The sequence below is a fragment of the Nerophis lumbriciformis genome, linkage group LG04 (assembly GCF_033978685.3).
Source record: "Nerophis lumbriciformis linkage group LG04, RoL_Nlum_v2.1, whole genome shotgun sequence".
Taxonomy (NCBI): domain Eukaryota; kingdom Metazoa; phylum Chordata; class Actinopteri; order Syngnathiformes; family Syngnathidae; genus Nerophis; species Nerophis lumbriciformis.
The window spans coordinates 19,558,507-19,583,310 of NC_084551.2; the positions used below are offsets into that span (position 1 = coordinate 19,558,507).

Here is a 24,804-nt window from a genome sequence, read left to right on the forward strand (position 1 = left end):
TACTTTAAAAAAAAAATAATACAATAAAATAAGATAAATAAATCAAAAACATATTCTTGAATAAAAAAGAAAGTAAAACAATGTAAAAACAGTTACATTGAAACTAGTAATTAATGAAAATTAGACAAATTAACGGTTAAAGGTTAGTAATATTAGTGGACCAGCAGCACGCACAATCATGTGTGCTTACGCATTGTATCCCTTGCAGACTGTATTGATATATATTGATATATAATGTAGGAACCAGAATATTAATAACAGAAAGAAACAACCCTTTTGTGTGAATGAGTGTGAATGAGTGTGAATGAGTGTATATGGGGGAGGGAGGTTTTTTGGGTTGGTGCACTAATTGTAAGTGTATCTTTTGTTTTTTATGTTGATTTAATTTAAAAAAAAATTAATAAAAAAAACAAAAACAAAAACAAAACGATACCGATAATAAAAACCGATACCGATCATCTACATACATTTTAACGCATTTATTGGCCGATAATATCGGACATCTCTAATATATATACATATATATGTTTTTTTTTATTGAACAACAAACACACATCAACAATTTACTCAACAGTCAAAGCACTTCCAACAACAAAGAAATAAAACAAAAGCAAATCGAAATAGATAATTAAATAATAAATAATAATAATAAAAATACAATAAACGAAGGCTTATAAAAATGTTGCGTGTTGATCTAGTTCAAATACTTTCCCATAATGCACCGTTCTGTTTATATGTGACGTATATTCCAAGCGACACGATTGTTAGCCAAATTACTCCAAACGAACTAAGTTGAAAAAAATACATTACCGACAGAAAAGGTATTGTTTAATCAAGAGTACACATCTCCGGGCTTTTATTGATAGTGTTCGCTACCTATCATACTTATTATTCAACAGTGAACGAAAATGGTGTCTATTTTTAAATGTTCGCGCTGTTTGCTGCGCCAGTAAAGCGATTAGCCGACTGACAGGTTAGCTTGTCATGTTGCTCCAACTGGGGCTTCAGTTCTAACATTTTAAAACGACATTTGTTAAAATGGAGGTGACTGACATCGGAAACAAAGAGAAAGGAAAGCTCTCGTCTCGAAAGCCAGCACGTGGGAAAAAGTAAGTTTGTCATTATATTCCAAATTACAACCACGAGTTTCATTCGAGCTGTTGACAGAAGTCAGTCAAGGAAGGATATCCAGCAACTGTTGTGCCGTTTGAATGAAATCAGCATTACAATATACATGGTTAATATTATGACTACTACTAAAAACGTCAGAATGTTTATTTTGTTATGCCTTGTCACCATAGCCTACCTGTTCATTCTTACATTTTATGTCAATTAAAATGCATAAAGAGAATATCTTTATGCAGATGTATATTTGTGATGTTTTTAATTGAACATGGAAATTATTTGATTAAGATTTTAAATTCAAGTATGTTTACCTTGAGATTCACCTGAACAGTACTAACCTTGGGAGCTTGACCACTATAGAGCAGCCATAATTTACAGCTCTTTGTATTTCAATGATGTGTTTTCTCTTCATCAGTGTATTGTTTGTTTTCCGCACAGCGTGTTGTTGACGGTGGTCCGTAATGTTCAGCAGGCGAAGATTCGTTTTCTCCATGCAGCCTTTGACACTGCAGGAGAGTGCCTCCTGGCTGGTGATCACCTCGGCAACATCTACGCCTTTGACATAAGTAGAAACAGGTGAAACTGTTAGCCTCAGAAGCCCTTTGAAACATTACATTTATCCGACTTGTACTCTGGTAGCAGAGCTGTATTAAACTCTCTCAATCATTCACAATCCTTATGTAAGACAATAACATATATTTTTTCTTTTTTTATGCATTCTAACTTGTAAACAAACACCAGCCAAAGTCAGCTAACAATGGAGCCAATGGGAGTTGCTTTATTCCTCCTATAAAGCGCTCTAAAAACGTCTAAACCTTCATCAACGTTTTATATACATGTTGTAAGTATATATGTAATGTAATAACAGGCATATTTATAATAACATTTATTATTTACACATTTTCCTCATTTTAAGCATACGGTGGCGTATTAACTTCACTGACACATCACGTTTGCTTTTCCCTTCGACATCTACTAATCATGCAGACTTCCTGAGAGCCAACAATGATTACTTTGGGACAAAAGATGATCCAAATGATATATGTAAGCCTGAATGAATATACAGAGGATGAGTTTTAAAAGTTTTGTGCCAAACAGATTAAGCTTTAGTGAAACACTAAGCATCGTGTAGCAGTATTGCTAGATGCTGAACAAGATATACAAACTACAAACTTACTGAAACAATTACTTACTGTACAATATCTGCTCTCACTGGGATGCCGATTGATGGGATTTTTTTATCTTCCCGTTTAGCTAAAGAATTAATCATAATCTTCACAGAGGGTTAAGAAAGGTCTTGCAAACGAGCACATATTCTTGTCTTTTTTGCCATCTCTGGGTCTAAGTTGGATGTCAAATTTGTCCAACTTTTTGGTTTGTTGCCACATTCTACTATCCAGATGAGATGCATGATTAATAATCTAGAATTAACTTTCACCAGCTCAGAGGCGATGCAGCAGCTCATCGGCTCAATATGCCAATATAGCACCATAAGTTAGTTAGCTCTCTGTTATCACGGCATGGCTAAAAGTAGTTTGTCTGCATTAGCGCTGAATAATTGGTTAATATTCAGGTCACCACATGTAAATGGGGTATTGTTGATGGTTTTTGTGTTTTTAGGGAGCTTTATGGGTGCAATAGAGTACTCCCATTATCTGCCTTATTTCACGACTTAGAATGCATAAAAAAAAGAAAGACATATTTGTTTTTAATTTGCATAGGGATTGTGAATGATAGACAAAATTCCCAAAAATAGTGCAGTTCCCCTTTAAGGTATCCAATAAACTATGTTTGCTGACAACACACTTTACACTGGGACAGGTTTAGTTAAGGTTATTAAAGAACTGAAAATAATTTATAAAATGGTTTAATACAAATAGGTCATCACTGACATTCATAATGTCTTCATAAAAATAAAAAATTTGTCAATCCAAAGAATTTGGGCATTATTGTAGAAACTATAAATAAATCATACCAAGGTGATATTGCCTACAATACCTGGCTAAAATATGGAATTCCCTGTTCATTGAGTTGTTTAATTTTGTAAAAAAAAAAAAAAAAAAAAAAGAAGAAGAAGAAAAAAAGCAAAGAACAGACATGACACAAAACTATTCTAACTATTCTATCTGTGTTTAAAAACAATTAACGAAATCAAGAAAATGGTGGCTGTCAGTAACAGTTTAATTTTTAGATCAACTGATCTATCAACTGATCAACTGAAGTAAAAATACAAAAAAGTATGGAATCACTCAATTCTGAGGAAAAAATCATAATGATTCCATAATCGTTGTCATGAAAAATAAACAAACAAAAAAATATTACAACACACCATTGGTACTTTTTTGCACTTATGGCTTTTGTAGCAGCATGCGGTCTCTAAGGCATGGACTTAACAACCAACTTTCTCTGATTGCTGCTGCCTGAACACAAGAAGATCCTACCAACTAAAACAGAAGGTGACAAATGAAGACACATCAATTTAAAAGGAACAAATGTGTTTTTTAAATATAACAAAAATACTGGCACGTTTGGACAACGACTGATGTTGCTTGTGTTACAGTTAATTAGAAATTCATTTTAGAACAATGTAAACACAGTAAGTTTAGATACAAAATTAAATCATGTATTTAAAAAAATATTTTAGCTTGATGCTGAATATTATACTGTTCAATTACTCTACTTGTAACGATTCTAGTTTAATTTTGTGTTCCTGTTTCCATGTTGGCCAATCTATTTTGTTACACAGAAAAATTACTTTTTTGGTATATATGTACAGTGTGTAGAAATATGTGTATGCTTATGAATGCAATCAAAATGTTATTGTTTGTAGAAGGGGTACAATTAAAAGGCTTATCTTTCTGCTTCTCCCTTTCCCCCCCCTTTTTTTAATTGAACGAAACATAAATTATGTTTTTGCTCCTCTTGTTTCGTCACAGATTTTGTCTTGTGCAGAAGACGGGACAGGCCTGCACTGCCTTAGCATTCTGCCTCCACAGGACCACAGAGTTCCTTGTGGCTCTTATTGACAACACGATCAAGTGTTTTGATAAAGGTATGGCAGGCGTTTTTTCTTTTTTTTTTTCGGGGCTACCTCTTGTGATGATAATGTTGATGGTGATCAGCAGTCAGAGTGATAATCTTTCTTTTGTCAGCAGCATCACATGCAGCTATGAGAGTCTTCCATGAGCTGTTTCGTCTTTTATTGCACTCCATTTGTGTTTTTTTGCACAGACACAAAGCAGATGGTCAGTTGGATGCGGGGTCACGAGGGGACCGTTTCATCCATCTCCATCCACAGCTCCGGCCGTTACGCCCTCACCACATCCCCCGACACCGCTCAGCTCTGGGATCTGGACACCTTCCAGAGGGAGAGAAAACTCAACGTCCAGCAGTCAGTTGGCATACAGAAGGTATGCAAAGTTCTTTTGGACAGATTTTCTACCACAGCTTGATCCAGAAATATTTTACAATGAGATTTTATGGTTTTGCCGCTTTACAATACACCATCAATCAACATGTGCTTAAAGTGTGGACTTTCAGCTGTAATTTAAAAATGTCTCCAAAGTAATCAATTTAGCGCTTAGAAATTACAGCCATTTAACGTCAGATTGACTTACATACGTGTTTGTTAGTTTTTCTTCTTTTGTTTGTTTTATTTAATGAGACATGTTGGAGTTTCTGTATCTCATAACAGATCCTCTATTTCAGTGGTTCTCAATTTTTTTTCCCAAGTACCACCTCAGAAACGACTTAACTCCTCAAGTACCACCATCATGGCCAACAATAAAACATAGTAGCGTTGCTGACCTAAGTATTGATTGAAAACAAGGCAGAGGTTTTATTTAACAGGTATATTTAATATTTTTGGCCACATTACACACAGTTTGAACAGTAACACTGTGTTTGAATATAGGAAAATAAAACACTGTACTTTAATCACGTGATTATTTGGCGTACCATTAGATGGAGCCCATGTACCAAGTAAGTGAGAATCACTGCTCTATTTCATTGCCACAGTACAATATTAAAATAGTTACAAATATCACAAATAGTCTAATTAAGTGCAACATTATAAAAAACTCACATAGTTATATTGCCTAATAGTATAATATGTAGCAGAGTTCATTTCAAACAAAGTTGCGAAATATGATTATTTTGGTTATTGCTTTAATAAAAAATGACTATTGTTTCCTCGCCTCCTTTTTGACGATTCTTGTTCCAGGTGTTCTTCCTCCCCCAAAGCAACACCATCCTTAGCTGTTTCAGTGACGACTCTATCTTCGCTTGGGACGGTGACACTCTCTTGTGTAAATACCAGCTTCCAGTGCCTGATAATGGACCTCGAATCTGTTACAAGACTTTTGCTGTGACTCGGTAGTTCTCTTACTTCATCCTATGTTCGGTACATTTGCACCTTTTTTTTTTGCTTTTAAGAGTGTGAGCAAAACAAAAAAAGCAGAGTTTCATGCTTTAAAAAATGAGACGATAGCAAATCATTTCAAAACTTGAAATAAAGCTATACAAATATTTGAAACAAATACAAAACTTTTGGGAATTTCAGGGCAAACTAGAGAAGGCAAATATTGCCAGGTATTGTTTTATTATTAAATTAATTAGCAGTCTGTCCTTGGTGTTACGTTTCATTATTACAAACACACTTTAAAAACAACCTTTTTTTCTTCATTATGTCTCCCGAGCGGCAATGCGCCAAAGAAAATTAAAGCCATCACAATGGAAGTGAAAATGAACATTTGAAAAACTGCATAGAGAGGAAACACGTCCACTAATATCGGTCGCCCTTTTGGTCTGAACCGTTCGACCATCGCATCCATCGTTAAATATATAGATTATTGGATGCTAATAAATGCTAGAAGGCTCATGGTCACACTGAGATTTGGGAGGAGAAGTGGAAGTTATCCTTCCAGATTAACCTGGTACAATATTTTAAGAATGCACTGTAGAAAGGCCTGCAAAACAACCATAGGGATAAAAGTAAGGAGTTGTTCTCTTTTTCTTTCGGTTTCATTTAATTATGTATAATCTTTGTCATTTAGCTATAATTTAGGTAAAAGTTCAAACTTACACTACAAATTGACTAGGGCTACAACGATAATTAATTTGATAGAAACATGTTTTGATTTATATTCTGTTGCTTTGATTAATCGTTTATGAGTGTAATAAAAAAAAAAAATCTGGATCGCATTATTGCCCATAACGTTAAATATGCAAACATGGTTTCCACACTGTCACTGCAAATAAAGAGCAAATAAGAGCATTGGTGTGGGTGTCGTTATCTGTGTGACAGATATTATCCATCCATCCATCCATCCATCTTCTTCCGCTTATCCGAGGTCGGGTCGCGGGGGCAGCAGCTTAAGCAGGGAAGCCCAGACTTCCCTCTCCCCAGCCACTTCGTCCAGCTCCTCCCGGGGGATCCCGAGGCGTTCCCAGGCCAGCCGGGAGAGATAGTCTTCCCAGTGTGTCCTGGGTCTTCCCCGTGGCCCCCTACCGGTCGGACGTGCCCGAAACACCTTCCTAGGGAGGCGTTCGGGTGGCATCCTGACCAGATGCCCGAACCACCTCATCTGGCTCCTCTCGATGTGGAGGAGCAGCGGCTTTACTTTGAGCTCCCCCCGAATGACAGAGCTTCTCACCCTATCTCTAAGGGAGAGCCCCGCCACTCGGCGGAGGAAACTCATTTCGGCCGCTTGTACCCGTGATCTTGTCCTTTCGGTCATGACCCAAAGCTCATGACCATAGGTGAGGATGGGAACGTAGATCGACCGGTAAATCGAGAGCTTTGCCTTCCGGCTCAGCTCCTTCTTCACCACAACGGATCGATACAGCGTCCGCATTACTGAAGACGCCGCACCGATCCGCCTGTCGATTTCACGATCCACTCTTCCCCCACTCGTGAACAAGACTCCGAGGTACTTGAACTCCTCCACTTGGGGCAAGATCTCCTCCCCAACCTGGAGATGGCACTCCACCCTTTTCCGGGAGAGAACCATGGACTCGGACTTGGAGGTGCTGATTCCCATCCCAGTCGCTTCACACTCGGCTGCGAACCGATCCAGTGAGAATATTATTTAAAATGTATTTTTAACAATGCACCCATATTAAAAGTATGATTTCAATATTGATGATATGCGTTAATTTAAAAAATAAGAATGAAGGTTATGGCAAGTAGAAAATATTTGTTTATTTCAACTATTTTTTCGAAAGTACGCATGAAGTGTGTTTTATCCGATTACTCGATTAATCCAACCAACTAATCGATAGATTACTCAATTACTAAAATAATCGATAGCTGCAGCCCTAAAATGGACTCACATCACAGTCTGAAGACGGAACCTGTTTTTAACCCAAGAACCACCTGTACATTATATTAGTGTTATTTATTGTATGGGAGAAAGTGGATATCTAATTAGGGGTGTGTTGACTCCATAATCACTAGACTAAATGTTTCCTGCTGACAGAGATGGTAAAATCCTGGCAGCCGCGGGGCGCTCAAACCTGCTGCACCTGTGGTGTCTGGACCGCAAAGTGCTGGTCAATGGGATCCAGATGCCAGCGCAGGTTCGGACTGTCAGACAGTTGGAATTCCTTCCTGACAGCTCTGATGAAAGAGCCAGTCAGGTATACCGTGTAGTAGTTTGCTGCTTTGATTTCACATTTGTTTCTGTACGATGCCCAAAGCACTTCTTAACATTACCTTCTCTTTTCACAGACATTGGGTGTGCTAGGCCAAGATGGCATCATGCGTTTCATTAACATTCACACCTCCAAGCTGCTTTTCCACATCGGTTCCTACAATGACGCCATCACGAGTGTGACCGTCAGCCCCACAGGTCGTCATGTGGGCGCCATCATGGACAATGGCAGTATCAGCGTCTACAGCATGCAGGAGTTAAACAAGGTATCGTTTATCCAGGGTAAAGTGATCATGCTCTGTGTGACAATGAAACTTGAAACTTGTTACAAACCTTCCTCCTCAGCCTTCTCTTCCTCCAGTGGTCGTAATCTCAGATAATACAGATAAACAAGAACCATCAAACCTTAATGCCAGGCTTCAACCAGAGACGGTACAAAGACAAACCAAACGCACAGGTCGGCCAAAACGAGTACGGATCCTCGCCACGTCTGCTGAGTTGACAGTTGAGGATAAAGAGGTAGGAAAAGACACACACCCCTAAATCAATCAGTCAGCTAATCTATTGCAAAGATGTCAAACTCAATCATTTAACGTGGCCCACGAAGGCTTGGAAATAGCAAGCGTAAATAAAGTACATTTGTTTCCGTTGTTTGTATTTTCACAGAAAAAAATTATGTTCTGCATGCAATTGCATTAGTTTTTAACTTTTAACTTTAACTTTAAATAGGCTATTATCTGATCATAAATATTGTATTTGATAGTGGGTAATACTAGTACACTTGGCACAAATGAGGGACCAGACTATGATATGAGGGAGTTACCATACAATTTATATCAAGCTCAGATCTTTCCTGTGTTTATATTGATAGTGACATCACAGAAATATTAAACAAAGATACATTGCAAGTATGACGTGGCACGGACATGGTAAGAGACACATGGCAGGAAAGACATCGCTGTCTGTTCACGGTTGTCAGGCTTGACTGATGTGTACCTATCTTGGACTTTAAGCACTATGTGGTCAGGTATAACTTTTTACCATATATGTGGCACGGTTTATATGGCGCAGTCTTCTTGGCTTCAAGAGGTGTATGTTACTTGGCCATGTATTTGTCCTATATGTAGCTTCAGCTATTTGCACTATTCTTGGTAAACATAGTTACCGGTAGATAGAAATTCATCCCATCAGTATTATGTACGGCATTAAATTTTTTTCTAAGTACTTCAATTTGATTTCAAAGCAAATATGCATCAATTTTGTATGTAAACAAATGTAATAATCAAATGCATAGGCAACTGTGTAGTAATATCATGGGGGGATTATACTTGTATACTCGTAGATATGTTCACTGGTAAGTGGCCATCTGAAGGCAGCCGTAACTCAGATGTGGCCCTCAATGAAAAGGGGTTTGACACCCCTGATCTATCGGTTTGGGCCAGGCGCTGTGGAGATTTTTTTCCAACTTTGTGGGAACAGTTGCTGTTCAAGCACAACTGCCTCAGTGCTCAATGCAAGGTCCCGTAAGAATAGAATATGATAGTTCGGGGGGAGCTCAAAGTAAAGCCGCTGCTCCTCCACATCGAGAGGAGCCAGATGAGGTGGTTCGGGCATCTGGTCAGGATGCCACCCGAGCGCCTCCCTAAGGAGGTGTTTAGGGCACGTCCGACCGGTAGGAGGCCACGAGGAAGACCCAGGACACGTTGGGAAGACTATGTCTCCCGGCTGGCCTGGGAACGCCTCGGGATCCCCCGGGAGGAGCTGGACGAAGTGGCTGGGGAGAGGGAAGTCTGAGCTTCCCTGCTTAGGCTGCTGCCCCCGCGACCCGACCTCGGATAAGCGGAAGAAGATGGATGGATGGATGGATACTTTTATTTAACCCACAATAGGTAAATTATGTAATTGCAGCAATGTGCAGATTTTTACATACAGCAACAAAAGTAAAACATACTGAAAAACTAAAAATGACTAATAAAACATAGGGCTATAAAAGTTTGGGCACCATACGATTTGATTCGATTCGATTATTGGGCGTAACGATTTGATTCAGAATCGATATTCAATTCAAAATCAATATTTTTTTAATAACATTGGGTGCCAGTTCTATGATTAACTACATTCCTCCATAACATACATATATATATTATGTGAAAGAAACTTGGTTTTGTTTAATAAAATTCTACCCAAACATTTGATAAAGTCAAAGACAAATAAGGCAACAAGAGAAGTATCCCACACTTCTCTTTTCTAAAGTAAATCTGTACAGCAGTAATGGGCATCTACATCAGCAATATGGTTTGCCTGAGTGGCTAGACAGAAAAGGTTAAAAATATATACATACAGTATATATATATATATATATATATATATATATATATATATATATATATATATATATATATATATATATGTATTTTTCTAAAAATTACATTTGTTATAGAATCGTGATTCATATGAAAATAAAACCCTTTTGACACCAATATTCAATAATACATATTACACACTAAAAATTGCACTATGTATAGATAAATTATAAAACAAAAACACTATCTTAACACTCATTGTGCACCTAGAAAAAAATAAGTGTTTTTCCAAAAATTTTGGGGCAAGGTTTGCAAGGAGCAGGGTAGATTTTCATTATTTGGGTTTACACGCCAGTATTCATGTTAGAACAATACACAAGCCTACAGTTTGGTGTCAGCAGTACCTAATCTAATCAACAGGCTCCCTGTTCTACACAGTAGAAGTAGTATGTACACAGAAACACGTATAGATGGAGAAGTTTGTGACAGGAATGAAAAGAAAAAAGGAGTCGCCGCCAGAGCCATGTATAAAGAATGTAACTCACACGGTGCCTTGTCCAAATTAATAAATATACTGTATTTACATTTCTCAATAGTAATTAAATTCAGGGCTAAGCCAGCGCGTCCTCTCTCAGGTCTAACATCAGTGACCTCTCACAAATCTTCTTCTCGTTAATGATAAATAAATAAATGATAAATGGGTTATACTTGTATAGCGCTTTTCTACCTTCAAGGTACTCAAAGCGCTTTGACAACAAAAAATGTTAACATACTCCAAAAACTAACTATTATAACAGCAAATTATGATTATATGCTGTATTTAAAAAACATTTTTTTAAGAGTGATATAATAATTGTTCTGTTTTTCTTATAATATAGAACCACCTGCCTGGTGGTCTGAACAAGAAGCGTCTGAAGGCGCTGCTTAAAACGTTTGGAGAATATCCTGCTAAATACAGGTACAGTATAGCAGTTCTATCCTTAGTAGCTTCTGCTTGGACAGTTATGGATGAAAGTTTTGACAGTGACCCAAATTTTGTGTTTCAATATGGGCTTCACTTTTTATGTTTGTGATTCGCATTGGGGACAACTTGACTGTTCAGGTTGTTGTCCGCCGACAGGCATTGTCAGACCTTGATCAGGCTGCCAGAACACATGTTTGTTTTCGTTTAGAAGTAAAATTTAACATTTAAGACTTAGAGGCGCTTGCGTGGGTGTGGGCATGGACGTTGCTGATTAGTGTCTCCTATGGACGCTCACCTTTGACCTTCAGTCAGACTTCCCCACAGCAGCTTTTCTTGAGTGCACGGACATACCAAACAAACTACTTTATTGTTTTTTTTAATAATTTCCCCAGTGTGTGCTTGATGCATTACCAGTGTGTAATGTATGTAATAAGTATTTAGTATATGTTGAGGAAAATACAACCTCCCCCAGTCCTGTCCACTTTTGCTTGTGAACAGTTTTTTGTATTTTTCTTTGGCTTAGTCTTTGGTAGTATTGTCACAGCAACTCCGCTTTCTGTTCCTGCATTAACAGAGACTTTGACACTTCCATTAGGTAACACACATAACATTATAGTCCAACAGTGATCTGATTAATAGCAAATATCTTTTCATCACATGAGCAGTTTAATATGTGGTTATGTCTGATTTACAACACTTTTTTATTATTACTTGAAAAAAATATATATATAAATATAAATATACATAATATATTTTTTAATAATAATTCTCCCTCTGATCGAAACAAACACTTGTTTCTACAGACTAATAGAGGTCTGAGAAGGCCTGTTGCAGAACATTGTCTTAGAGGACGTTTTGCCTCTCATCTGAGCAGGCCTCATCAGTTCATGCTCAAGGACTAGATAGGCTCTACACTGTAAATGTGTTGCATTAATCAAGACTATCTATATTTTATACCGATCTAGTCTTGACCATGAAATAATAAAGCCTGCTTGAATGACACAAAATGTATTTGAAGTCCAGTTGCGATTGTTTCAATGCGCTGAGAGTACAAAGACCTGGATTAATGTGATTAGAACATCTCAGTTGGACCACCTATGTGTGCTGTTTGCTCTCCCTGTTCTTGCTTGGGTTTTTTCTGAGCATTCCCACTTCATCCCACATAAAAACTTGCTTTAAAATGTTAATTGGACACTGTAATTTGTCGATAGCGGTGAATGAATGTAAGTCATAACGCTACAGTATACTGTACCTCAAAATACTTGCATCTCAATAGTTTTTATGAAGTCATGTAATAATAATGCACAGCATTTACTCATATTTTCAGGATAAATGTCCGCGCGTTGTTTTTGAAACATTCTTGGCTAGCGTTTAACCCTGCTTCAGTATGGCGCAGACTAGCAGTGATACACTCGAATTGCTTCGCCAAGATGACAACACGCTTTGTCATGTTTTTCATAATTTATTTCTTTAAATAAATGATTGTCATCCACTTCTTCATCTCAGCGCTGTTTTTCACTCTTACTTTCTTCCTTCCAATAGTTGGAAAAACAAAGTTATGTTGATCTCTAGCTATAAGCTAACGCTAGCGAGTACGACCAGATGTTGGTATAGACTTCATTCATTCGCAACCCTAATAAATATCGTTGATGTTAACAGCTCGAAACAAAATCCAAAAAATGTTTCTGCTGAAAAAGAAGTATCAACATTATTAATATTGACGTTTGCACTAATTTACCTATATATTTCATTAAAAGTCATAAAAAGGTACGTGTATCATACGTTTTTCTCTATATTCTCCTGAGAACCAGCCACCTCTGCTCTGGACAGTTATTTGTCTTATTTCTTTTGTCAGAGTTACACATTTCAGGGAAAACACAAATATCCACTGCAGAGGATGTTGGTTCACAGGAGGATAGGATAACAGAAAGTGTACATGTTTCCTTATTGTTTATATGCAAATTATTACAAAATCTTCCAGGATGTTTGTGTGGCGCTCCTTGTTATGCTTGCCTGAGAATTATGCAGCATACAGCAGTCTGAATGATAAAGGCCTACACTCAGCCTACCTTACCCTCCATGAGAAGTATCCTATTAAAAGCCAGAAGCTCCAGAGGGGGCTGCTGAGGTATGCATCCTTCTGCTTAATATGTGCTCCATTCAAACATTCATAAGGTTCTTAATGCAACATTTATCATCCCGTCCTCTCTATCCACTCACAGGATTTTGTCTGCGTTGGCTCACTGGGCTGCCATCTTTGGAGAGGTAGAGTACCTTCCACTGATAACCTTCCCATTTGTGAAGCTCTTCCAGAACAATCCAATGGTTTGCTTCGAGGTGGTGGCCACTGTAATAGGTATGTTGTCACCATAGAAATAGAGTTGTCTCACATGCCAGCCGTGAGAGTGGTTGAGTTCCATGTGTCGGCGTCACAGTGAATTGGTGTCAACATTGGTTTGAGTACTTCCCCAACCCTCCTCTGAACGTCCTGAGCATGGCGGAGAACGTTCTTGCTCACCATGACAAGGAACTGCTGCAGCATCTGCTGGACTGTGGCATCACCTCACAGGTAATGTTACATAATGGTGGGTGGGTGCGTGCTTAATTACGCCAATGTGCATAATTGGACATGATGCGTGTGCAAACAGTGAAAAAAGTTGAAAAGCAACAAAGATGTTTTTAGAAATAAAAATGAAAGTAGTGGAGGAGGGTTAACAGCAAGATGCATACGTTGATGTTTGAGTCTCCAAAAGTGCCCAATAAGACCAAAAAATAGCTTAATATGTCGCTAGTCACTTTTTTGACAATCGAGAGAGGTCCAAATGCTCACTTTTTAAATATAGTGACAGAGTCACTTAGGGTCATATTCCCCCAAGTGCCTATAGACCTTACCTTCGACCTTTAGTCAGGGCTATTCAACTACTTAATGAAGAGAGCCACAGTTTCAAGTGCCCACAGTCTCAGGGGCGGGTCATCAAAATTTGGATCTTTATTTAGAAAGTGCCTCCGCCGGTTCTATTCCTTTGAGACTGCATTTACTTATTTACAAAGTAAACACATCAGCTTTCGCACTGCACTGTCAATAAATTCTTCAATCTGCCCTCGCTAGTCGTTTCCATTGATGCAGCTTGACAGATAGTTAACAGCATGAAGAAACAGAAGTTAAGTTTTGTTGATGATTGATGTTCCTTCTTTTAAAAAATGTTTCTTACTCAGTTTTATTTTTTTATGTCTTCCTTTATTTAGGTTTGTAAGTCTGAAAATATAAACCTTACAAAAGTATAGTTTCCATTGTGTGTTTTACATAAATGATGTCAGTTATGTATGTTACATAAATACAATAGAAGGTTTAGTGTTAATACACGCAGCAAACATTGCACACATGTGGCTTAACACAATTAATCTTAAGGTGTAGCTTTTTTTGCTCTCTGTTGGTCAAATTCAGCGCTAAATATATTTAACCAGTTTTGATTGCCAGAGTTAAACAACCAAAATAAACACAACCACGAATACAAAAGACATCACAAAGTCAGCAATTTCAATACATACTCTGGTGTCCATTCACTGTTAAGTCATATTTTCGTGATATATTGCGATTTTTTTCAGGGTCCATAGTGCCATCTTCTACTCACCCACTGCTGCTTCATTGTGACACATATGCTTCGCTTATTCCCCCTGCGCGGTGGCAGGAGTACTGCATACATGAGCAACCCTGTTTTGAATGGTTTCACAAGCCTATTTGGGTGTTGTTTGGCAGGCTGAATGTGGCCCGCAGGCCGCCAGTTGGATAGGCCTGCCTTAGGTCGTTCTGTCCTCTAGTCCTCGATCAGCAAAGTTCGTCCACTGCGTCCTGTCTTGGGCTAGGGATTTAGCTGGTTCTCTGGTGGTATTTCTGGCTGTGGGGTCTTTATCTAATGTTTTTCTATATGTTGTTAATGGTTTGTCCCTTTTTCTTTTGCCTCCTGAGGGTTTCCATTCTTGCGTTATTTTGTGTATTATTTCATCTGACATTCTCATTGCATGTCCAGGCCATACCAATCTGTGTTTATTTATTTGTTGTGTCCGTAGTTTCTGTTTGGATCTTTTGCGTTGTTCTTCATTTGTGATCCAGTCTTTCCATGAAATGTCCATTATTCTCCTGAGGCATTTATGGTGGAAGGCATCTATCTTTTTATCTTTTGCAGTTTTTTGCTCATAATAATTGAAAGAACGTGCCCAACTGCGCCTCATTCTCTCCCTGGACTTAAGTGTATCTGTTACTGCGTGCCTTCATCCAAGATGTGCACTCTGGGTGGAGCAAAACTGAAATGTGGGCGTTACCTGTTAAATCTGGCCTTCCGCGTATTCTGTATTACACTTAAATTTGGATGCAGTTTACAAAAAATAAACTTCCAGAAAACTATCAAAACTATTCTGATTACTTAAAATGAGACACCTAGAAAAACATTCATCCTCATTAGATGAGGATAAAAAGCACCATAATCCCACTCTGTATTCACTACCAAAAATCAAAATGCGCATCGTTTACCTGCTGTATGTGATGCGTAAGTGGAACAGTTGAAGAAGGGGCAGTACTATGGCATAAAACGCAAGGCAACCGTGCGTATATCTGCCATGTTTGGACGTCCTGGAACGTAATAAATACAATTCTGGTCTGACTATGATCATTGAACTATGTAACTATTTAATAAACATATCTATCTATCTTAAGCTATAAAAAGGCCAAAGAGGTGATCATCAACAATTGCTTTATTGATCACATCTGATCAAGAATGTAGCAGGCATGATGAACCAAAATGTTTTTACATTGATTCCATCGATTTTTCGACTGTTAGTGTGAGCTGTCACACACACACACACACAGCTGTCTAAACTCATCCTGACCCATCAGAGCTTCACAAATGTCAGAACTCATAACATCAGGCGGTTACACTTAATAAGTGAAACAAAGTTTAATCTACAGATTATTATTCACATTAAGCCAGGAAACAGAAGCTATTGTCGTGTGCATACACACACTTCATCGCCATGGCAACACTTCTAAAACATGACAAGAACTACCAGGATTCATCAATCAATCAATCAATTAATCAAAGTTTATTTATATAGCCCTAAATCACAAGTGTCTCAAAGGGCTGCACAAGCCACAACGACATCCTCGGTTCAGAGCCCACATAAGGGCAAGGATACGACCTTTTCAAATCACAGTGTTATTAGAGATGTCCGATAATATCGGACTGCCGATATTATCGGCCGATAAATGCTTTAAAATGTAATATCAGAAATTATTGGTATTGGTTTCAAAATTATCGGTATCGGTTTCAAAAAGTAAAATGTATTACTTTTTAAAACGGCGCTGTGTACACAGCCTACCTTACCCTTACAGAGCACCAATAAACCTTAAAGGCACTGCCTTTGCGTGCCGGCCCAGTCACATAATACCTACGGCTTTTCACACACAAAAGTGAATGCAAAGCATACTTGGTCAACAGCCATACAGGTCACACTGAGGGTGGCCGTATAAACAACTTTAACACTGTTACAAATATGCGCCACACTGTGAACCCACACCAAACAAGAATGACAAACACATTTCGGGAGAACATCCGCACCGTAACACAACATAAACACAAAAGAACAAATACCCAGAACACCTTGCAGCACTAACTCTTCCGGGATGCTACAATATACACCTCCCGCTACACCTTAACCCCGCCCACCCAACCCCGCCCACCTCAACCTCCTTATGCTCTCTCAGGGAGAGCATGTCCCAAATTCCAAGCTGCTGTTTTGAGGCATGTTAAAAAAAAAAATGCACTTTGTGACTTCAATGATAAATATGGCAGTGCCATGTTGGCATTTTTTTCCATAACTTGAGTTGATTTATTTTGGAAAACCTTGTTACATTGTTTAATGCATCCAGCGGGGCATCACAACAAAATTAGGCATAATAATGTGTTAATTCCACGACTGTATATATCAGTATCGGTTGATATCGGAATCGGTAATTAAGAGTTGGACAATATCGGGATATCGGAAAAAAGGCCATTATCGGACATCTCTAAGTGTTATATTTTTCATGGATTTCAATGACCTTCAAATGTGTGAAATGTAATTACAAACTCCATGTTCCACAATTTTCCCACAGCCAAACATTAAGGCGTCACTGCCATGTCCACCACATTACCGGTACTAGTGAGCCCGCCTTCGTTCACAACTTAAGCACTTACAACTGGGCGGGTCCACAGGCTGGATGGGAAAATACAAATAAGAGAAACGTGCGTAACTAAGTGCAAACTGGGAAATAGGACCCTAAGTTGGCAGCACTGAACCTACCAAACATTTACTTGCTCTCTGGCAGATCAGGTGCTTATGAGGGGAGTTAAGAAGCACTACGAGTGTCTACTGTACAGAGTTGTACTGACAAGCTACTTTAATAGACAGTCCCATTATAATATGTTTATGAGCGAAGACGTTACAGGCGTAATGTCGGTAGTTATTGTCTGATCTCATGATTGCTCTGATTTCTGGCAGCTCTACTTGTGGCCCCTCTTGGAGACTTTATTCTCTGAAGTTCTGACTCGTGACGAGTGGCTCAGGCTCTTCGACAACGTCTTCTCCAACCACCCGTCCTTCCTGCTGATGGCGTGCGTGGCCTACCTGACGTGCTGCCGGGAGCCCCTCTTCCTGTGCTGCCAGAAACAGGACTTTGAGGTGACTGCTTCACTTCCTCTTCCTCACTCTCGCCCCTAAGAAATGAAAGCAATGAAGGAAAATGTCTCCCATACGTTAGTATTTTTTCCACCATCGGAACAACTTGAACTTGGAAGACATGATTAAAGAGTCCTACCGGCTGATGAATAAGACGCCGGCTGACATTCATCCCAGGAGGACCCTCGCTGACTTTACACCGCTGACCAAAGGCCAGTACCCCGTGTTCAACCAATACCCAGAGTTCATAGTGGAGTATCAGAACCAAGAGAGGGAAAAGATTCGACAAGAAGAGAGGGAGTACCTCCAGGAGAGGTGACTTTGCAGATTATGTTTAAAAAAAAATAGATGATAAAAACTAAATATGTAAAATGTGTGCATATGTCGTTTCATTAGGCAAGAGGTTTCAACGCTGCGCGCAAGTTTGGTGCAACGCCAAGTGGAAGAAGACGCCTATTTTGCACAACAGGTAGAATTTGTTGTTACGCAACAACCCAATCTTGTCTTCTTAACTCCTTTTGCTGAATGTCGACACAGGCGCTCCTGCAGAAGGCTGAAGAGCGGCGCAGGAACATCCTGGCACAAGAGGAGGCCAGACTAACACAACAGAGGACAAAGTGGGCACTCCTTTTTACACACACAGTTCAAGAAAGGGAAACTGACTGAAAGGTGACGCTCCTCTTGCAGGCTGGCAGCCATGAAGAAAGAGCTGAAGATGAAGGAGTTGCACCTGCTGGATCTAAACAAACGACGTCTCCTCAAACACCAGCAGGACCTTCAGGTCTCACAGATACACAGACTGGACCACGAGATCAGGAGAAAGGTGAGTCATTCCAAACTACAGTTCCGCGGTATACCGCTACCAATTAAGTATTGCGGTACTGATGAACTGAAAAAAGTACTATACTGCATTTGAAAATACCAGTACTTTTTTTCATGCACCTGATGGCACGCCGAGACACATCTCACGAGTACACATCAACACACACACACAGACCACTTGCAAGCAGAGACGAAAGAGGGAGAATGGGCGTTTTTTTGGCTTTAAAACTGACTATAAAGGTGGCACTATAAACATCGAAGTGCAGCGGTGCTTTAAAACATAGCTATAGCGGCTAACGTCCGTCCACACCGCAAAAACTGAAATCTAAGTAAGATTAAATATCTCAAATAAAGGTGATATTTGCTTATTTTCTGTCTGATAAGATAATTCTTCTCACTAAGCAGATTTTATGTTAGTGTTTTACTTGTTTTAAGGGTTTTGGTCCTAAATTATCACAGTAAGATATTACAGCTTGTTGCTGAGATTTGATGACCTATATTGAGTAAAACATGCTTGAAACTAGAATATCAACTGATGCAAAGCTGTGTCATCAACACTCACAAGTATAAAACTACTTTTTTAAAGTAATATTTTCTTACTTCAAGCATGAAAAAAAAAATCATGATGCCGAGTGCATATCATTATGTCAAGATAATGGCACTAGCATTTACTTACCGTTATTTTCGGACTATAAGTCGCTCCGGAGTATACGTCGCACCCACGGCCAAACTATGAAAAAAACGTCGACTTATAGTCCGTAAAATACGGTAATTTAAGAATATTTTTCAACATATTGAGCAAAAAGGTGTCTTTTTTTTCTACCAAGAAAAGTGCACTTGTTAATAGTGAGAATATACTTATTTTAAGGTATTTTGGGTTCATTGAGGTTAGCTAATTTCACTTGTTTTGGAAAGTCTTGACAAGCCGAATTTTCTTGTTCTATTGGCAGATAATTTTGCTTAGTTCAAATAAAATACCCCTCATTTTTGTATTTTCTTTTCTTGTTTTTGACCACTGACTTTTTGCAGTGCACACAGTGTTGTAGCTACTTTTCTAAATCACTAATCCTCGCCAACAGGGCGACAAATAGACTAAGTTTCTTACAAGTATCATCCCTGCAGGATGAGAAACATTCTTAGGAGGATACAACAGCTAATGGCTAACAGAAAGCTAGCGCTCCTGATTGTAGTAAATAAATGGGTGGATCTACACAAATATTGATTGTACCGACACCAAGTACAATCTAGTCGATGCTACAATAATTACATCATTATTTTTTTAGTATCACAAAATATATATATATATATTTTTATTGTTTATAAACTCGGAAAATACATCCCTGGACACAGGACCACTTTAATGATGGCCAATGTCTGACCCTATAACTACTTGGTGTTGGCTCCATACCCAAATTTGTTGTATCACCCAAATCTTATGTAAAGTATCCAAACAACAGAAGAATAACTGATTATTATGTTTAACAGAAGTGTAGTTAGAACGTGTTAAAACAAAGTAACCAGATATTAACAATAAATGAACAAGTACATTAATAATCAATGTTTTACCTCTCATTCCTCATAATTTTGACAAAATAGAATGATAAATAACACAATATGTTACTGCATATGTCAGCAGCCAAATTAGGAGCCTTTGTAACCCATTTGCTTACTTACTACCAAAAGAGAAGTTGTCTAGTATGTTCACTATCTCATTTAATAAATTTTTTTTATTGCAATAACAAATTAACATACCGTATTTTTCGGACTATAAGTCGCTCTGGAGTATAAGTCGCACCGGAGTATAAGTCGCACCGGCCGAAAATGCATTATAAAGAAGGAAAAAAACATATATAAGTTGCATTTTTTGGGGAAATTTATTTGATAAAACCCAACACCAAGAATAGACATTTGAAAGGCAATTTTAAATAAATAAAGAATAGTGAACAACAGGCTGAATAAGTGTACGTTATATGACGCATAAATAACCAACTGAGAACGTTCCTGGTATGTTAATGTAACATATTATGGTAAGAGTCATTCAAATAACTATAACATATAGAACATGCTATACGTTTACCAAACAATCTGTCACTCCTAATCGCTAAATCCCATGGAATCTTATACGTCTAGTCTCTTACGTGAATGAGCTAAATAATATTATTTGATATTTTACGGTAATGTGTTAATAATTTCACACATAAGTCGCTCCTGAGTATAAGTCGCACCCCCGGCCAAACTATGAAAAAAACTGTGACTTATAGTCCGAAAAATACGGTAAGATTTTCTGTTAAAATATAGCCTTTAATGACATTTCTGTTGTCCCCTTTATTTTGAAAAGTATCAAAATACATTTTAGTACCGGTACCAAAATATTGGTCTTGGGACAACCTTTTTCCAAACACATGGAAGATCTTCTTGGAACTGTTGGTCACATGACACCTAGCTTCTTATCCTTGTCTGCTTACATTCTCCTGACTGTAAGGGACACGCTTATTTCAAAATGTTTGCAAGATTCAATCAAAGCGTTTTTTTCTTTTTCTTTTTAAATAAAGGCAGCGTTTATGATACAGCTTCGTATTGCGTTGTCAAAACACCAGTGTAGTGTAGGTGTACCTAATGATGCGGCTTGTGGGTAAGTAGTTTCCATTAACATGACAACTTCAATGCTGTATTGTAGATGGATACCCGTGAGCAGGAAACGGCAGCAGCTCTCCAGGATCTGGATATGAGGCAGATGGAGCTGGAGATACAACGCAGGCAGCTTGAGCAGGTGACACTTTCACGCCTTCTCTCTCCCATTCCCTCCTTTGGTCGTCCAACCCAAAACCAAGTCATTATCCATTGTTGTGAGCGTGATGGTTGTTTGTTTATACGTACCCTGTGATTGACTAGGTCTGCTGGGATAGGCTCCAGCCTGTGCAGCATAAGTAGTAAAACTGTCTTCTTCTTTTCGTTAGCAACTGTGCAAGGGGCAGCTCCTCTTAGAGCGGCAGCTTGAAGAAGAGGCGCAGCTGCTGATGAAAAGAGCAGACGCTAATAAAAAGGTGAGATCTGAATGTACAGTGGAACCTGGATTTACGAACTTAACTGGTTCTCGAAGAGGGTTCAGAAATAGCAAAAGGTTGTATATTGAACCGCAACATGAATGATGCGTTCCAGCCTGGACTAAAGTCCCAATATAAAGTGCTATACAGTACTGTCTAGCAAACCAACAGAACAGAGTGATAGATCAACTTTCTATTTAATAACAAAGTCAAAACAACAACAAACTGAACTGTCCTTATTTGTACACTGCAAAAAGTCAGTGTTCAAAAACAAGAAAAACAAAAAAACAAAAATGAGGGGTATTTTATTTGAACTAAGCAACATTATCTGCCAATAGAACAAGAAATTTGGCTTGTCAAGACTTTCCAAAACAAGTAAAATTAGCTAACCTCAATGAACCCAAAAATATCTTAAAATAAGTATATTCTCACTAATAACAACTGTACTACTATACGAGTACGTATGTTCTATTGTTTCATTGAACATAAAACAGCAAAGTCCATTTGGTTGTCATCTGTTTTAATTATGAGACACAATTGTGTCAAAGTCATGATTTTTTTTTTCATGCTTGAAATAAGAAATTATTACTTTAAAAAAGCAGTGTTATACTTGTGAGTGTTGATGACACAGCTTTGCAACAGTTGATGTTCTAGTTTCAAGCATGTTTTACTCAATATAGGTCATAAAATCTCAGCAACAAGCTGTAATATCTTACTGAGATCATTTAGGACCAAAACACTTAAAACAAGTAAAAGACTCTAACATAAAATCTGCTTCGTGAGAATAATTATCTTATCAGGCAGAAAATAAGCAAATATCACCCTTATTTGAGATATTTAATCTTACTTAGATTTCAGTTTTTGCAGTGTAGCCGCCCTGCCGACACACACAAACTGTCACTAGCCCTGTGGTGTCCTAAGTTTGAAATCACAAAACTCCTTAACTTTATAACAGCCTGGTCGCTACTAGAATTAGGAATACAAAATACAATCCAGTTTACATTGTTGGTTTATACTCTTGAGGTTAAGCGGAAGGGAAGAGGAAGGTGGTGTCAACAACGCTGTTGATACTTCCTGTATGTTTCAAACCACACATCGCTTGTCCATTGTCGCCTTTGGACTCCTATCGAGATGTTGTAAAAAAAATAAAAATAAAACTTGAAAAGACGCAGAGTAGCGTAGTAGCTAACAGCTGCACTGTGCTGACTGACTAAGCAATAGTGAGCGATAAGCCCGCCCACAATGGCTGTGCTGCCGGGCACAAAAAGTTCATAAAATGAGGGTTTTGTAAAAAAAATTAGAATTTGGTTTCATATTAATTGGTTTTTGACAAAGAAAAAATGCTAAAACTTTCTATGGTTTTCATGAATAAAAAAATGACACATGTTGGTGACTCAATCGCTGTGAAGAACGAATCACGGTTCTTTTAGAGCTGGGACAATTTCCCACCGGAAAATTCTTCCATTAGCTTCTGCGTGTAGTTTATTTGCACATAAAACGCACATCCAACCATGAATAAATACATTTTTGTATTTGTTCTTTACATTATTAAACACTGCTTCATGTGTTTGCTGTTCACATGATGAGGCGTTCAAGCGCACTGTGTAAGTGTCAGGCAAATAGGCTTTTTGTGCTTTTAAGAAAAATAAATAATAAGAGTACAGTTGCAAAATAAGCTGCTCTGGGGCATAAGAAAGTTGCTAGTATCAGGACTTTGATCAAAAAGATGAGAAACACTATTGAATTCAAGTAAGAAAGCGTCCGAGTTGCTCTCCTGTCCTCATCACCATCTTAGCCAACAAGAGTCTTAAATAGAGGTAAAATAATGTTAAATGTTAATTCATTCTTAATTCATCATTTAGATCTTATTTCAAACTTCCTCATACCTTGTGGAACAAATTACTAATGAAAACTGAGGTACAGCTGTAAAGAGTCAAACAAAACAAACTGGCCAGCAATATGATCATATTTATTTACAAGACAGCTATCAAAACCACGCACGCGTTCCAGCCCCGCTTTGGCTTGAGCGTTTCCTCTGGTGTTTCTGGTGTCGGGTCAACTTTGTACCGGCACAATCCCACAGGAGGCGGCGAGCCAGCCGGGCACCGACTCCAACTGGCAGCGAGACGTGGCCAAGGGCCCGCCGCACGTCGATGCAGAACTGGAGAGAAGAAGGGAAAAGATGGCCCTGTTTGAAAGGCACACACTAGCAGAAGGAGACCGGCTGACAGACACCTGGAGAGATGCTGCTGGGATGGAGGTGAGAACCACCTGCAGCAACAACACTGCTCGAGAATGAACACTTTAACGTGTGTGTGTGTGTGTGTGTTGCAGTGGGATGATGTTGTGAATGACAGAGCGCAATTAACGGAGCAGAAACAAGCCCGGCTTTCCACAGACACAAGTAAGTCTACACACACACACACACACACACACTCAGAGGACGTTTGTTGTGTGATCTTCAACAAAATCTTATTTGTGTGCCTCATAACTAGAAATTAAACTTTATAAAAAGATTGAAATGGGTTGAACAAGTGCTGCCTTTGTATAATATAGTCAGAACTAAAGCTGTGTCCACTAACATGCAGTGTCCCTAAATAAACCAAGAACATACAGCAGCTGTTTAGTGTAACTGTACGCTTGTGTCCAGGTGGAGGAGTTTGTAGGCCTGGTTTGATCACAAGTGTTGTTGGGACGTCGGAGGCTCAGCAAGCCAACAATGGCGCCACACCGAAACAGACGGGAAGCAACATCTTGGTTTCTGTGAACACCAGCTCCCCTGCAGAGAGCACCTCCACCAGTGAGGCTCCATTGTTGAGCGTCAAATTTGACTCTTTATTGCGGTGTCTATTTCTTCAAGTGATGTCCCTGCTGTGTCCTTGTCTTCTAGTCTCTCTGGATCGAGGTCGGGCACATTTGGACAGCAAAGAGAAACTTTTGTTAAAGGAAATCCTTGATCTGAGACAGAGGTTGGTGAACAGAGCCAGAGAGGACAGTAGTGCATCCTCCCTGGCACACTCCTCGCCACATGCCGCCGCCCGGTGACCACAAGCTCTTCCTCCTCTTACACATGTGAATGAAGTTTGTGTTTAGTAAATACCTTCCTTTTGATTGGAATTATTTTATAAGCTGTTTTACATAAATCGTTTTTAAAATCACTTAAACCTGAGTTGTCATATTTG

The 24,804-nt window shown here is 38.7% G+C and overlaps 1 protein-coding gene across 1 annotated transcript; it reads left to right on the forward strand.

The window, feature by feature from the left end:
• The first annotated feature begins 747 nt into the window (after positions 1-747).
• On the forward strand, positions 748-24,786 carry tbc1d31 (TBC1 domain family, member 31). Its single transcript, XM_061950085.1, has 23 exons — positions 748-1,109; positions 1,564-1,701; positions 4,062-4,177; positions 4,357-4,535; positions 5,348-5,499; positions 7,605-7,764; positions 7,856-8,044; positions 8,124-8,297; positions 10,960-11,039; positions 13,027-13,173; positions 13,268-13,401; positions 13,481-13,614; positions 17,580-17,759; positions 17,839-18,071; positions 18,153-18,225; positions 18,294-18,373; positions 18,444-18,579; positions 21,256-21,348; positions 21,536-21,622; positions 23,706-23,882; positions 23,957-24,026; positions 24,273-24,422; positions 24,513-24,786. Exons 1-23 carry the CDS (start codon positions 1,039-1,041, stop codon positions 24,665-24,667), a joined length of 3,108 nt encoding a protein of 1,035 aa, XP_061806069.1. The 5' UTR covers positions 748-1,038; the 3' UTR covers positions 24,668-24,786.
• The last annotated feature ends 18 nt before the right edge of the window (positions 24,787-24,804 follow it).